Consider the following 12,146-nt stretch of genomic DNA (forward strand, 5'->3'; position numbering starts at 1 on the left):
GTCTATAACCTTCTCCAGCTCTGTGATCCTCTGCATTATTCTTGTTCTATCTTCTTGTACACTCTTTTACCTTCCACAATCCCATCGGCAGTCACGTCTTCAGCTACCTTGGCTCTGAGACCTGGGATACCACCAGTAACCTGTCCACATCTCTTTCATCCTTTGTGACACCCCAAAACAACTTTTGCCTGAGCCATTTGATCATCTAACCCAATTATGTGTCTTGAGGTCAAAGTCTGTCTGATGATGTTGCCAGGAAGGATTTTGGGGATGACTTGCCTCCAATAAACATGCTACTTAAGCATAGGTTGCACGCATTTCGCTCCCAACACTCAAACTGCTAGAAGCTCTCCATCACAAAAAAAGTTTACTTTAAATCACCCAAACCCAGAGTGCTTGTATTTTCTAATATTTATAGGCAACTGAATTAGTTTTAAACAGATAGTGGGGACATCAGTGCTATTTATGACTGCAGTAGCCATATCTGAATTATTGTCACTGTAGTATCAGTATTAGAGTTTTCACCTGGGAAATGCTGTATATCAGTGACTAAACCACAAGACTCGCGCACAACACACACGCACGCACGCGCGCGCGCGCACACACACACACACACACACACTTGCATGTAGACATAGAGTCACACCACCCATGAACAAACTCTCATACATGCACATGTGAATGTACACCTACATGAGCACTCATGTGCATGAATGCATGCAGACATTGCATGCTGATACATGCTCACAGAGACACACGTGTACATGCACACATGCAGACACAAAGCCGCACCAATAACCCCACATGATTGCAATGCATGCGTCCACATGGAAACTCACACATATTCATGGCATAGATATAGATTGTGACATTTTCATTTTTACAACCTTCATAGAATAGTTTAAACATAGAGTGATCAACTATTTATCTCAATTTAATATGTCAGCGCTACCATGTGGCTGATTACAGTTACTTCAATAAATATGCTGTTCAGTTTCACTGAAGCTCTTAACCAAAACGTTATCAAATCTAACTTCTTTATGAGAGGTTCTGTAATAATTTTCATTTATCTCTTTCAAAAAAACCCACAGACTATTATCAACTCTTCCCATCACTCACAACTATAAGTTGACTGCCTGTGCTTCTTTGCTTCTCAGTGGCTGAAACTTCAGTTATCTATGCCCTAAACACTGGAATTGCATTCCATAGCCTCTCCACTTCTCCATTCTCTGGTCAAGTTTGACAGTTAATGCCTTTTCTAAACGCTTCTGCCATTATCAATTTCTGCTCGTGCCCTTGTTCAGCCTGGGCTCTGCATCATCCAAAAGGTTTGTGGGTGGGTTAGGGCAGAACTCATTGCTCACCTGAGTCCATCTCCTGCAGTGATGATCGTTTCAGATGGCAGATTGCTCCAGGTATTGGGTTGGTCCTAATGTCATTTGGTTGCTGTACTAGGCTGCCACTGGGCTGCTTTCTGGGCTTTTCCCTTCTTCTATAGCTCAATTTCTTGACTAACCTCATTGTCATCTGTACCGCTTCACTTTGGGTGCTGTGTGCCACATGCCTCTAGCTCCTCGTATTTTTGTTGTCATTTCCACCATGTAGTAAGGTATACTCAGGTGAGTGAACATTGACATTTACTGTACAGAAATAGATATAAGGGATGGAAGGCATCTCTGAAACCTTACAGACATCAGGTCCTAGTTCCATGAATCTAATGGCACTATGATGTGATGCTTTACAGGTGTGCTCTGTGGCTATTCTTAGAATAAAAGGTGTAATTAGCCCTTTATTCCACAATATCCAGAAATGATCCCTGAACACACTGCAATAGCCCAGTTGATATATAATCAAATAAGCAAATAATAATTTCAACTTGTATATTTAGCCAATTTATCTTCCTATCTTACATGTGTATGATAATTCGCTGCTCACTGGATTGATTAAAGCCTACCTTAATGTCAGCATATTTTACCACACGGAATGATTAATAACCCTCGAGTCTACATTCTGGGCAGTGACTAAGTGGGGAAAGATTTCAAATGACATCATGAGTATTACACAGGAAAAGTACTCATCAGGCCATGAGCGTAAAGAAAATGGGGTGGGGCAAAATGAATTTGTTTTTGTGCATTGAATTGCTGTGATTTTGAATGTACTGCGTCACGACCATTAGCAGGTGAATACCAAGAGGCATGAATTGAGCGAATGGGGTCAAGAGAGAAACTCACATTATCTGGGAACTAAGAAGTAGGGAAGTTGTGAAACCAGCCATTTTGCGGCAAAGAGCCATTGGCAATTTAAAGACTGATTCTGAAGCAACACAGAAATACTTTGGGAGACTCAACTGCAGCTACAAAGGATGGGAAATCCTCACTACACACAGGGAATACTACATAAGTGCCACCAGAGGAACCTCCATTCCAGGCACAAAAGGTGACATTCTTCCATTGCACCTTAGCATCAGAAGTTGTACTGGAAGGAAAAGTTAATTAAATAGATGGCACAAAATTGGAAATCCTGGAGATAGCAATTCTTGAAGTATATAATAGCTTTTAAACTGAGTACTAACTCAAAAGCGGAAAAAGTATTGCTTTTACTTCATCCATGGTATGTGGGCATTGCTGGCTTGGCCAACATGTCTTGCCCAACCCTAACTGCCTTGGACAAAGTGGTAGTGTATTGTCTTCTTGAACTTTTGCAGTCCTTGGTGTGCAGATCGTATTTTTTTTATTTTTCTATATTTTTGATTGTGGGCTGAGAAGAGGAAACAACTGTTTTAAAAACCAGGAATTGCTGCACATTTGAAAAGCAAGTAAGTTAATGCTCATTGTAAGTACTGTTTACATAGCTGCTTGTTCAGACAGTAGTGGAATCCTAGTTTGGAGATGAGCTGGAGAAATAAAGGTTTGGCTAGGAACAAGTAACTGATTTCTCTGAGGACTAATGATCAGTTATCGATCACAAAAACCTTGTGACTGTCAACAATTACAGCTAGCCAAACAGCTTGGAGTGTGAATATTTTGGCAGAAGCAATTGGATCTATGCAAAAGCAAGAACTGTTTCTTTTCTCCACAGTAAAAGCATCTCAAGTCTGTAGGTAGCCAGTTTATTTCACGTTTCCAGTTACTGTAAGCTGTGACTATTAATTGATAAGTCAAAGACTTTTGTAAGAGGATACAGTCAACCTGTGTCTCCTCCAAACAGGTCAAAGTTTTTGAGAATGAAGAATAAGAAGCAGCTTTCTGATCAGCACAAGAATCATCTCAGCAAACCCTATTGGAAGGGACCACTGAACTGTCTTCACTGTCTTTCCCTCCACCCATAATACCCATGTTTTTATTTCTGGTCTATATCTGATTATATGCATTTGTAAAGGGGAAGTTTACAACGGGGTTAGAGTTTTAACTGATAGAGTTATATTACAAAGGTTCATGATTGTTCATAATCTGAAACTAGAATCTACTTATTTACAATCACAGAATCCACAGAATCGTAGAATCCTTAGTGTGGAAGCAGGCCATTCGGCCCATCGAGTCCACACCAACCCTCCAAAGAGCATCCCACCCAGACCCATGCCACTACCCTATCCCTATAACCCAGCACTCCCCATGGCTAATCCACCTAATTTGCACGTCTCTGGACACTATGTGGCAATTTAGCATGGCCAATCCCACTTAACCTGCACATCTCTGGACTGTGGGAGGGAACTGGAGCACCTGGAGGAAACCCACGCAGGCACGGGAGAATATGCAAACTCCACACTGAGGGTGGAATTAAGCCTGGATCCCCGGCGCTGTGAGGCAGCAGTGCTAACCACTGAGCCACTGTGTTGCCCTGGTATACTTCATAAATACAGAAACCTGGTCTGTGTTTACTGTCAACCTGGGTCTAAACAACAGGAAAATTGGAGAATTCTGCAAATTTTAAAAAAAATTTTAACTTTTGCAATGACTCCAGGAATAGTGGGGCTTGATTTCCAGTGTGTTACTCCAGCGAAGCGTGATATTGGGAAAAGACATTTTTTAGGTACATCTGCTGTTAGGAAGAGATTTCTAGGATTTTGACCTAATAACAATGAAGGAATAAAGATATAGTTTCAAGTCTGGTTCATATGTGACTTGGAGGGCAAGCATGCAGGTGAGACTATAACCAGCAGAGGTTTCCTCCGATTCCCATTGATTCTACTTTTGCTATGATCTCTTGATGCTGTATTCAGTTAAATGCTGCCCTTGATGTCAAAAGCAGTCACTTCCACCTCACCACTGAATTCAGCTATTTTGTCCAATCAAGACTGTAATGAGGTCAAGAACTGAGCGGCTTTGTGGAATATCAGTGGAATGGAATATCAGTGAATAATTTATTCCTTCGTGAGTGCTGCTTGATAACACTGTTGGCAACACTTTGTTGACAACCAAGAGTAGATAGATAGGGTGGTAAGTGACTGGTTTGAATGTGTCCTGGTCCTTGTGCTTAGGACATACCTAGTATCTACCTAGAATATGACAATATGGAAAATTTCTCAATGTTGTAGCTGCAGTGGAGCAGCTTGTCTAGAGACAAAGCTAACCCTGGAGCACAAGTCTTCAGTACTACATATAATTCAGTTCACCATTGGAAGTTTAGCAGATAATATTATTGCTTGTCAAGGATGTAAAAATAGCAACAGACACATTTGAAGTGGTACTGAAAGCCCCTGACAATCTCAGATGTAACAAAATTCTTCAAAAATCAAGGTTCAACAGAGTACATCATCCAAGAGAATCTATAGATGACTTCATTATTGATCTGTCCAAATTAGTCATGAGCTGCAACTTATGATGACTTAGTATCAGAATTCATAAGAGACCAAAATGTTGGAGGAATTGTTGATGAGTGTTTGTCAGGTTTATTATAGTCCAAAGCAGACCTGGCTGTAGAGAGAGTGATTCAGATGGTGAGTGAAGCAGAGGTCTGGGAGTAATACAGATCAATCCCAATGGGAAAAGTTCAATTTTGGTGCAGGATACCTTTGAAAAGTACAGATTGGCAAAAGATACATGATTCATCAATGCAAAAGGTAGGGAGCTCTTATCAATAATGTGTAGAGCGAAGAAACCTCATAGGTGCAAACACTAAAAACCAAAAGCTTCTTTATAGAACCATATTGCTTTAGGGAAAAGTGCTAAAGCTGGATACTCCACCAAAAAGCAAAATAGCAACAGCTGTTAAACCCAAAAGGAAATTGAGGTAGAATAGTCTCCGGAAAAAGACAAATCTCAGGTTTTCCTGAAATTATTGAACTGGATCAAATATTTTGGCAAACTGATACTCCTGTCAATGTGCATCTTATTAGTTTCAAGTTAGACTTGGAAGCAACAAAAATCTACTGACACAAGTTTCGGATTTGGTGCCTACAACTGTTTGGAATACACCACTGAGAAGAGACAAGCAAGATTCAAAAGATTGCAAAGAAAAAGTGCCTTCTTTAGCAGAGATAACAGCCTGCTTGAGAGAAATACAAGAGATTAAATGCCTACCAGTTCAAAAGACAGCAACAGATCTCAGTCAGGAATACAGTTAAAGACAACTACATTCTACCAAACAAACTTTCTATTCTTGCAAAGCTGATTAGAACCCATTCAGGGAGAATAGTGAAATCTCCAGGTTGTCTGAATTAGTATTGTCAAAAATGTAGGGGAGATGGGATAATAGTAAATGTAAGTATATAAGCAAATGTATTACAAAAATATTGATCACTAAAAGATTTGGGAGAGATGTATATGGGTCTGATTTCTTTAAACTTGTACCATGCCTGGATATTCAGACTTATATGCCTGTAAGGACCCAGAGTTGTGATAATTATCCAATGTATACTGACTAAACGAATCAGAAATGTTTAAGGCTGGAGTATAAGTGAGTCCATTAACAGAGTGGTAATTTACAATTACTGCCAGATACCCTCTAGCATGGAGTATTAACTTTTAGTGCATTCATAATACAGCCAAGCAAGGTGATCTAGCCTTCAAATCCTTCCAGCCCATGTGAATGGCAAGGTGGTGAGAATGGGAGAGATTCCTGGTCAGCCAGATAATGGCAGATAACGTAGTCTCTTCCATGACTGTTCATAAATCAGGCTTAGCTAGCGTATGGCAAAAACATGCATGTTACTACAGCAACGTGACCTCCCTGAGTGAATTGTGAAACGTCACCACATGATATTGCGCTGAAGTTGCCATCCAAATTCAGCATTGTTTAGATTCTGTGTGCTCTCGGTAAAGACTTTCTTTTCCAATCCATTGGTTAAAATGTTCTCATTCAGCAGACAGAACCTCTGCAGAGTGTTGAAAAGGATCTCAAAAAGCTTACAACTGCTGCCCAAAAACTCACGGGGCAGGTCTGTGGACGCCTGTAAATGCAGGGAGGCATGAGTGCCCTTGCTTCCTGATCCCCAATCCATTATTGCCACTGATTCCAAATCCTAGAACTCCCTACTTAGCGTGGGAGCAGCTTCGCCACCCAGACTTGCACCTGGTCTACCATCGCCTTCACAACGGTGGACAATAAATGCTGGCTTGATGTGCGCAGAACAGGCAGCTGTTCAACTCAACCTGAAAGGGCAGGCATTGAGATCTGACAAGGTGCCGCTGCCCCTGACCTGGATATGTTCGATACTGGGGAGTGGAGCAGGGAACATTATAGCCACTGCAGCCTGCAAGTGCTAGACGTGGTTACCGAGCACTGCTGTATGCAGTGTGCATGCAGCAGGCACTGGCTGATTTCTCTCTGTGTCCCCTTGACTGCCTGTTGTTTCTCTCTCTCTCTCTTTCACTATCCAATCCCTGCTACACCGCCTCAGTAGAAGGAGCCAGTGTGTGTGTTTGTGAGCGAGAGAAAGACTGCAACAAGTGCACCGACTACCGAACCAGATGGAAGGAGCGGCGAGCTTCCCAGTGCGGCTGCTGTTGCTCGCCAACCTGCTGGTAGCTACTGCAGGCGAGGTACAAGTAGCGCCGCCGGGGGAAGGGATCCTCAACTGGGATCGGAAAGGTAGGGGAGTCGGGTCGCTTCTCTCTTCCCCACCTCTCTCTCTCTCTCCTGTACTTTGAATGAGCGACTGGCACTTGATTTTAAGCAAAAAAAAAGTTACCCCAATTATTCAGAATTAAGATAGACTGAATTAAAAGTGGGACTAGTTTTTGTTTGGATGCCAGCTTTGGGAGGGGTGTCAAAGACAACTTCTATCTGACCTCCTTTTGAGCAGAACAGCTTCAATCTCTGAAGGCATACTTGTGCAAAAGTGTAACTAATTTTAGAATCAGATCTTGCAAAGGGGTCAGATTGCACTGGAGAAGTTGTACTAAAGGTTGTTTTCTTCTTTTTTACAACGATTAGTGAATTATTCCTGTTAGTGTCCAGGGTCAGAATTGGAACTTTGAAACACATTTGGTGGTTGCCATGGAGATCTTGGAAGTTAAGCCCTGGCATTTGCATTTTTACATTTTTATCACCTGCTCCTTGCAGAGTTGGCGCCCAAAGAACGCTTCAGCATCCTGGCCCACCATAACCGTCTCAGGAGCAAAGTTCAGCCTCCTGCAGCAAACATGCAGAAGATGGTGAGTTCTCTTCTTGTTTCCTGAACTGTGATGGGCACTCTCTATGCAGCTTCTTCAATTCTCTCAACTCAACCGCAATTTGTTGGCGTTGCTCTCAATGAGACATGGTTGAGAAGGGAGGGTGCAGGATTGACAGCTCAATATTTCAGGATACATGGTCTTCAGGTGAGACAGGGAAGGAGATAAAAGAGAAGGACGTGTGGCAATACTGATCGGAGAACAGTTACAGCAGTAAGGAGGGATGACATCTTAGAGAGCTCCTCAAATGAAGCCATGTGGGCAGAACTTAAAAACCAATAAGGAGCAATCACATTGCTGGGAGCGTACTATAGGCCTCCTGAAGTCCAACGAAAATAGAGGAGCAGATACATAGGCAGGGTTCAGAAAACTGTAAAAATAATAGGGTAGTGACAGTCGGGGATTTCAAATTCACCAACATTAACTGGGCTAGACATAGTGTGAAAGGTTTAGTGGAATTCTTAAAATGAATCCAGGAGAGCTTTTTAAGCCCGTATATAGAAGGCTGTAGAAAAGGCGGGGTGGTCCTGAGCTTAATTTTAGGTGATGAAGTTGAGCAAGTGGTTGAAGTATCAGTGGGAGGAGCATTTTCATCATTACTCTTTTAGATTCAAGATTTTGATGGAAAAGAACAAGGATGGGCCTGAAATTAAACTTATAAACTTGGGGCATACTGATTTTAATAAGATCAGACATGACTTAACCAGAGTGGACAGGGTGCAGATAATTTTAGATGAATTAATGTTAGAGGAGTGGGATACATGCAAGACGAATATTAGGAGAGCACAGGGCCAACATGTTTCCATAAAGTTAAAGGGTAGGGTCAACAATCCGGTGGTTGCTGGATATCAAGGGATAGGGAGGATTGGATAAAGAGAAATGGGGAGGCTTATAGTAGATAACGCAGAATCAAAGCAGCAGGAGCCCTAGAGGAGGACAAGAAGTATAATGTGCAAGGAAACTTAACAGGAAATTAGGAGAGCAAAAAGGGAAACACGAAGGGTAATGGCAGGTAAAATAAAGAAAGATCCTACACGTATTTTAAGCGTAAAAGAGTAACTGAGGAAAGAGTAAAGCCCATTAATGACCACAGTGCATGGAGCTGAGGACGTAAATGTGTACATTGTGTCAGTGTTCATTAGTAAGACGGATGATATGGGCATAGAAATCAGGGAGAAGAGCTATGATATACTTCAAGAAATTAGCTTGGATAGTCAGGAGGTTCTGAGTGGTCTGGCATGCTTAAAAGTAGATAAATATCCAGAGCCAGATGAAACGGAAAGGTCCCGGAGGACTAGCAAGTAGCTAATGTTGTTCTGCTGTTCAAGAAGGGAAATAGGGATAATCCAGAAAACTACAGAGTGGTGAGTCTCACATCAATGGTTGGGAGGCTATTGGCGAGAATTCTTAGGGATAAGATTTACGCACATTTGAAAAAGCACAGCCTAATTAGGAACAATCAGCATGGCCTTGTGCAGGGCACGTCATGCCTTACTAACTTGATTGAATTTTTCGAGGAGGTGACAAAGGTTATCGATGAGGGTCGAACAGTGGATGTTGTTTACATGGATTTTAGTAAGGCTTTTGACAAGGTCCCACATGGTACGCTCATCCAGAAGATTAAGATGCATGGGATCCATGGTGGCTTGGTCGTGTAAATTCAGAATTGGCTTGCCCGTAGAAGATTGAGGGTAGGGGTGGAAGGGTGTTTCTCAGGCTGGAGGTCCGTGACTAGTGGAGTTCCGCAGGGATCCATATTGGGACCTCTGCCGTTTCTGATTCATATAATTGACTTGGATGAAAATGTAGACGGGTGGGTTAGTAAGTTTGCAGACAACACAAAGATCAGTGAGTTGTGGATAGTAAAGGATTCAGTGGGATATAGATCAGTTGCAGATATGGGTGGAGAAATGGCAGATGGAGTTTAATACGAGTAAGTGTGAGGTGCTGTGCTGCATTTTAGGAGATCAAATGTTAAGGAAAATTATACAGTTAATGGCAGGACTTTGAACAGCATTAATCTACAGAAGGGTCTTGGGGTTCAAGTCCATAGCTCCCTGAACGTGGCCACGCAAATAGATATAGTGGTAAAGAAGGCGTATAGCATACTTGCTTTTATTGGTTGTGGAATTCAGTGCAAGAGTCATGATGTCATGTTACATCTTTATAAGACTGGTTAGGCCACATTTAGAGTATTGTGTTCAATCCTGGTCACCACATTACAGGAAGTAGTGGAGGCTTTGGAGAGGGTGCAGAAAAGCTTTACCAAGATGCTGCCTGGATAAGAGGGTATGAGCTATAAGGAGAGGCCAGAAAAACTCGGGTTGTTTTCTCAGGACCAGCGGAGACCGAGGACAGACTTGAAAGAAGTCTGTAAAATTATGGGATGCGTAGATAAGGTTGACAGTCAAAATCTTTTTCCCAAGATTGAAATGTTTAATAACTAGGGGGCATGTATTTAGCAGGCAAAAGTTCAAAGGAGATGTGAGGGCAATTTTTTTACACAGAGAGGGGTAGGAGTCTGGAACACATGGGTGGTGATGGAGGCAGATATGATAAGGGCATTTAAGGGACTTTTAGATAAGCACATGAATATGCAAGGAATGGAACAATATGGACCAAGGGCAAGCAGAAGGAATTAGTTTTATTTGGCATCGTGTTCAGCACAACATCGTGGGCCAAAGGGCCCATTCCCATGCTGCTCTATGTTCCAGGTTTTATGAAATGTATCCCACTCTGTTGATTGAGGCACGGGAGGAAAAAGCAGAGCCAATGGCAATAATGTTCAATTTCTCTCTGGCCGTAGGAGAGATGCCAGAGGACTGGAGGACAACCAATGTAGTACATGTTATTCAAGTAGGCAAGAAGGGATTAACTAGGAAACTGCAGGTCAATCAGTAAAACCTCAGTGTAGGGAAACTAATGGAAACAATGCTGAACAACAGAAGTACTCTGCATTTGGAGAGGCAGAGATTAATCAAGGACAGTCAGCATGGCTTTGTTAAGGGGAGGTCATGTCTGACCAACGTAATTGAAATTTTCAAAGAGTGACCAGGTGTATAGACAAGGGCAATGCATTCGACGTTGTCTACTTGGACTTCAGCAAGGGATTATTGATTCTATGATTCTACGAAGGCTTTTGATAAGGTCCCCACATGGGAGACTGATAGCAAAGATAAGAACTCATGGGATCCAAGGAAATTGGCAAATTGGATCCAGAGTTGGCTGAGTGGTGGGAAGCAGAGGACAGTCGAGGGATATTTTCATGACTGGAAGCCTGTGTTCAGTGGGGTTCCACAGGGATGAGTGTTGAGGCCCTTGCTGTTTGGGGTATATGAACGGTTTAAACTTGAACTAAGAAGGTTAATCAGTACATTCATGGATGATATGGAAATTGGTGGGATAGTAAACCGTGAGGAGGAAAGCCTGAGATTACAAGGGGATATAGAGGGCTGATCAGTGGTAAATAGAACTCAATCTGGATAAATGTGAGGTGATGCACTTGGGCAGGACAAATAAGATAAGGGAATGCATGATGAACGGTAGGACCCTGGGAAGCACCAAAGAACAGAGGGACCTTGACATGAATGACCACTGGTCCTTTAAAGTAACAAATACTTGCCTTTATCAGCCGAGGCATAGAGATTAAGAGCAAGGAGGTTATGCTGGAACTGTATAAAATGCTGGTGAGGCCACAGCGAGAGTATTATGTGCAGTTCTGGAATCCATGTGATAGGAGGGATGTGATAACACCGGAGAGTGTGCAGAGTTGATCTGTTAGGATTTTGCTTGGACTGGAGAGTTTTAGTTATGAAGAGAGTTTGGACAGACTGGTTTTTTTTTCCTTGGAGCAGAGGAGATTGAGGGAAGACATAATTACAATGTATAAAATGATGAGGGCTTGGACAGGATAGACAGGAAGGAATCCTTTCCTTTGTTGGATGGATCAACGACCGGGGACATAGATTTAAGGTAAGAAGCAGGAGGGTTAAAGGGGATGTGAGGAATTTTTTTTTCACTCAGAGGGTGTTGGGAGTCTGGAACTCACTGCCTGTAAGTGTGATAGAGGCAGAAACCCTCACAATATTTCAGAAGTATTCAGAAGATGGTGGAGGCTGGTACGATTAAAATAATTAAAAGACATCTGGGTGGGTACTTGAATAGGAAGGGTTTAGAGGAACATAGGCCAAATGCTGGCAAATGGGACTAGATTTATATAGGATACTTGCTCGGCATGGATGAAGAGTCTGTTTCCGTGCTGTATATCTCTACGTCTCTATGACTCTTTGTTATTTGTGATGCCAAGCTTTACAAGACTATGGGCCACAAGCTGGAAAGTGGAATTAGAATAGTTAGGTGGTTGTTTTTGACCAATGTTTTTGATGGGCCGAAGGGACATTTTTCTGTGCCAAACACCTGCATGATATCAGCTGGGTGCTGAGGGCATTGTCGCATTGTCATTACAGGGCAGTCAGTGAGGTGCATGGGGTAATAGAGGACAGTCGGTGAGGTACACAGAGGGTAATAGAGGAC

General features: G+C 42.3%; 1 protein-coding gene across 1 annotated transcript in view; it reads left to right on the plus strand.

Annotated features, from left to right (window-relative positions):
- The first annotated feature begins 6,778 nt into the window (after nucleotides 1-6,778).
- Nucleotides 6,779-12,146, plus strand: part of LOC109918567 (C-type lectin domain family 18 member A-like) — a 38,013-nt gene continuing 32,645 nt past the window's right edge. The window contains exons 1-2 of the mRNA XM_020518494.2: nucleotides 6,779-7,029; nucleotides 7,504-7,595. Of these exons, the coding sequence (XP_020374083.1) occupies nucleotides 6,909-7,029; nucleotides 7,504-7,595 (213 nt within the window). The 5' untranslated portion in view covers nucleotides 6,779-6,908. The remainder of the gene's footprint in view (nucleotides 7,030-7,503; nucleotides 7,596-12,146) is intronic.

The sequence above is a fragment of the Rhincodon typus genome, chromosome 8 (assembly GCF_021869965.1).
Source record: "Rhincodon typus isolate 14 chromosome 8, sRhiTyp1.1, whole genome shotgun sequence".
NCBI classification, from domain to species: Eukaryota; Metazoa; Chordata; class Chondrichthyes; order Orectolobiformes; family Rhincodontidae; genus Rhincodon; species Rhincodon typus.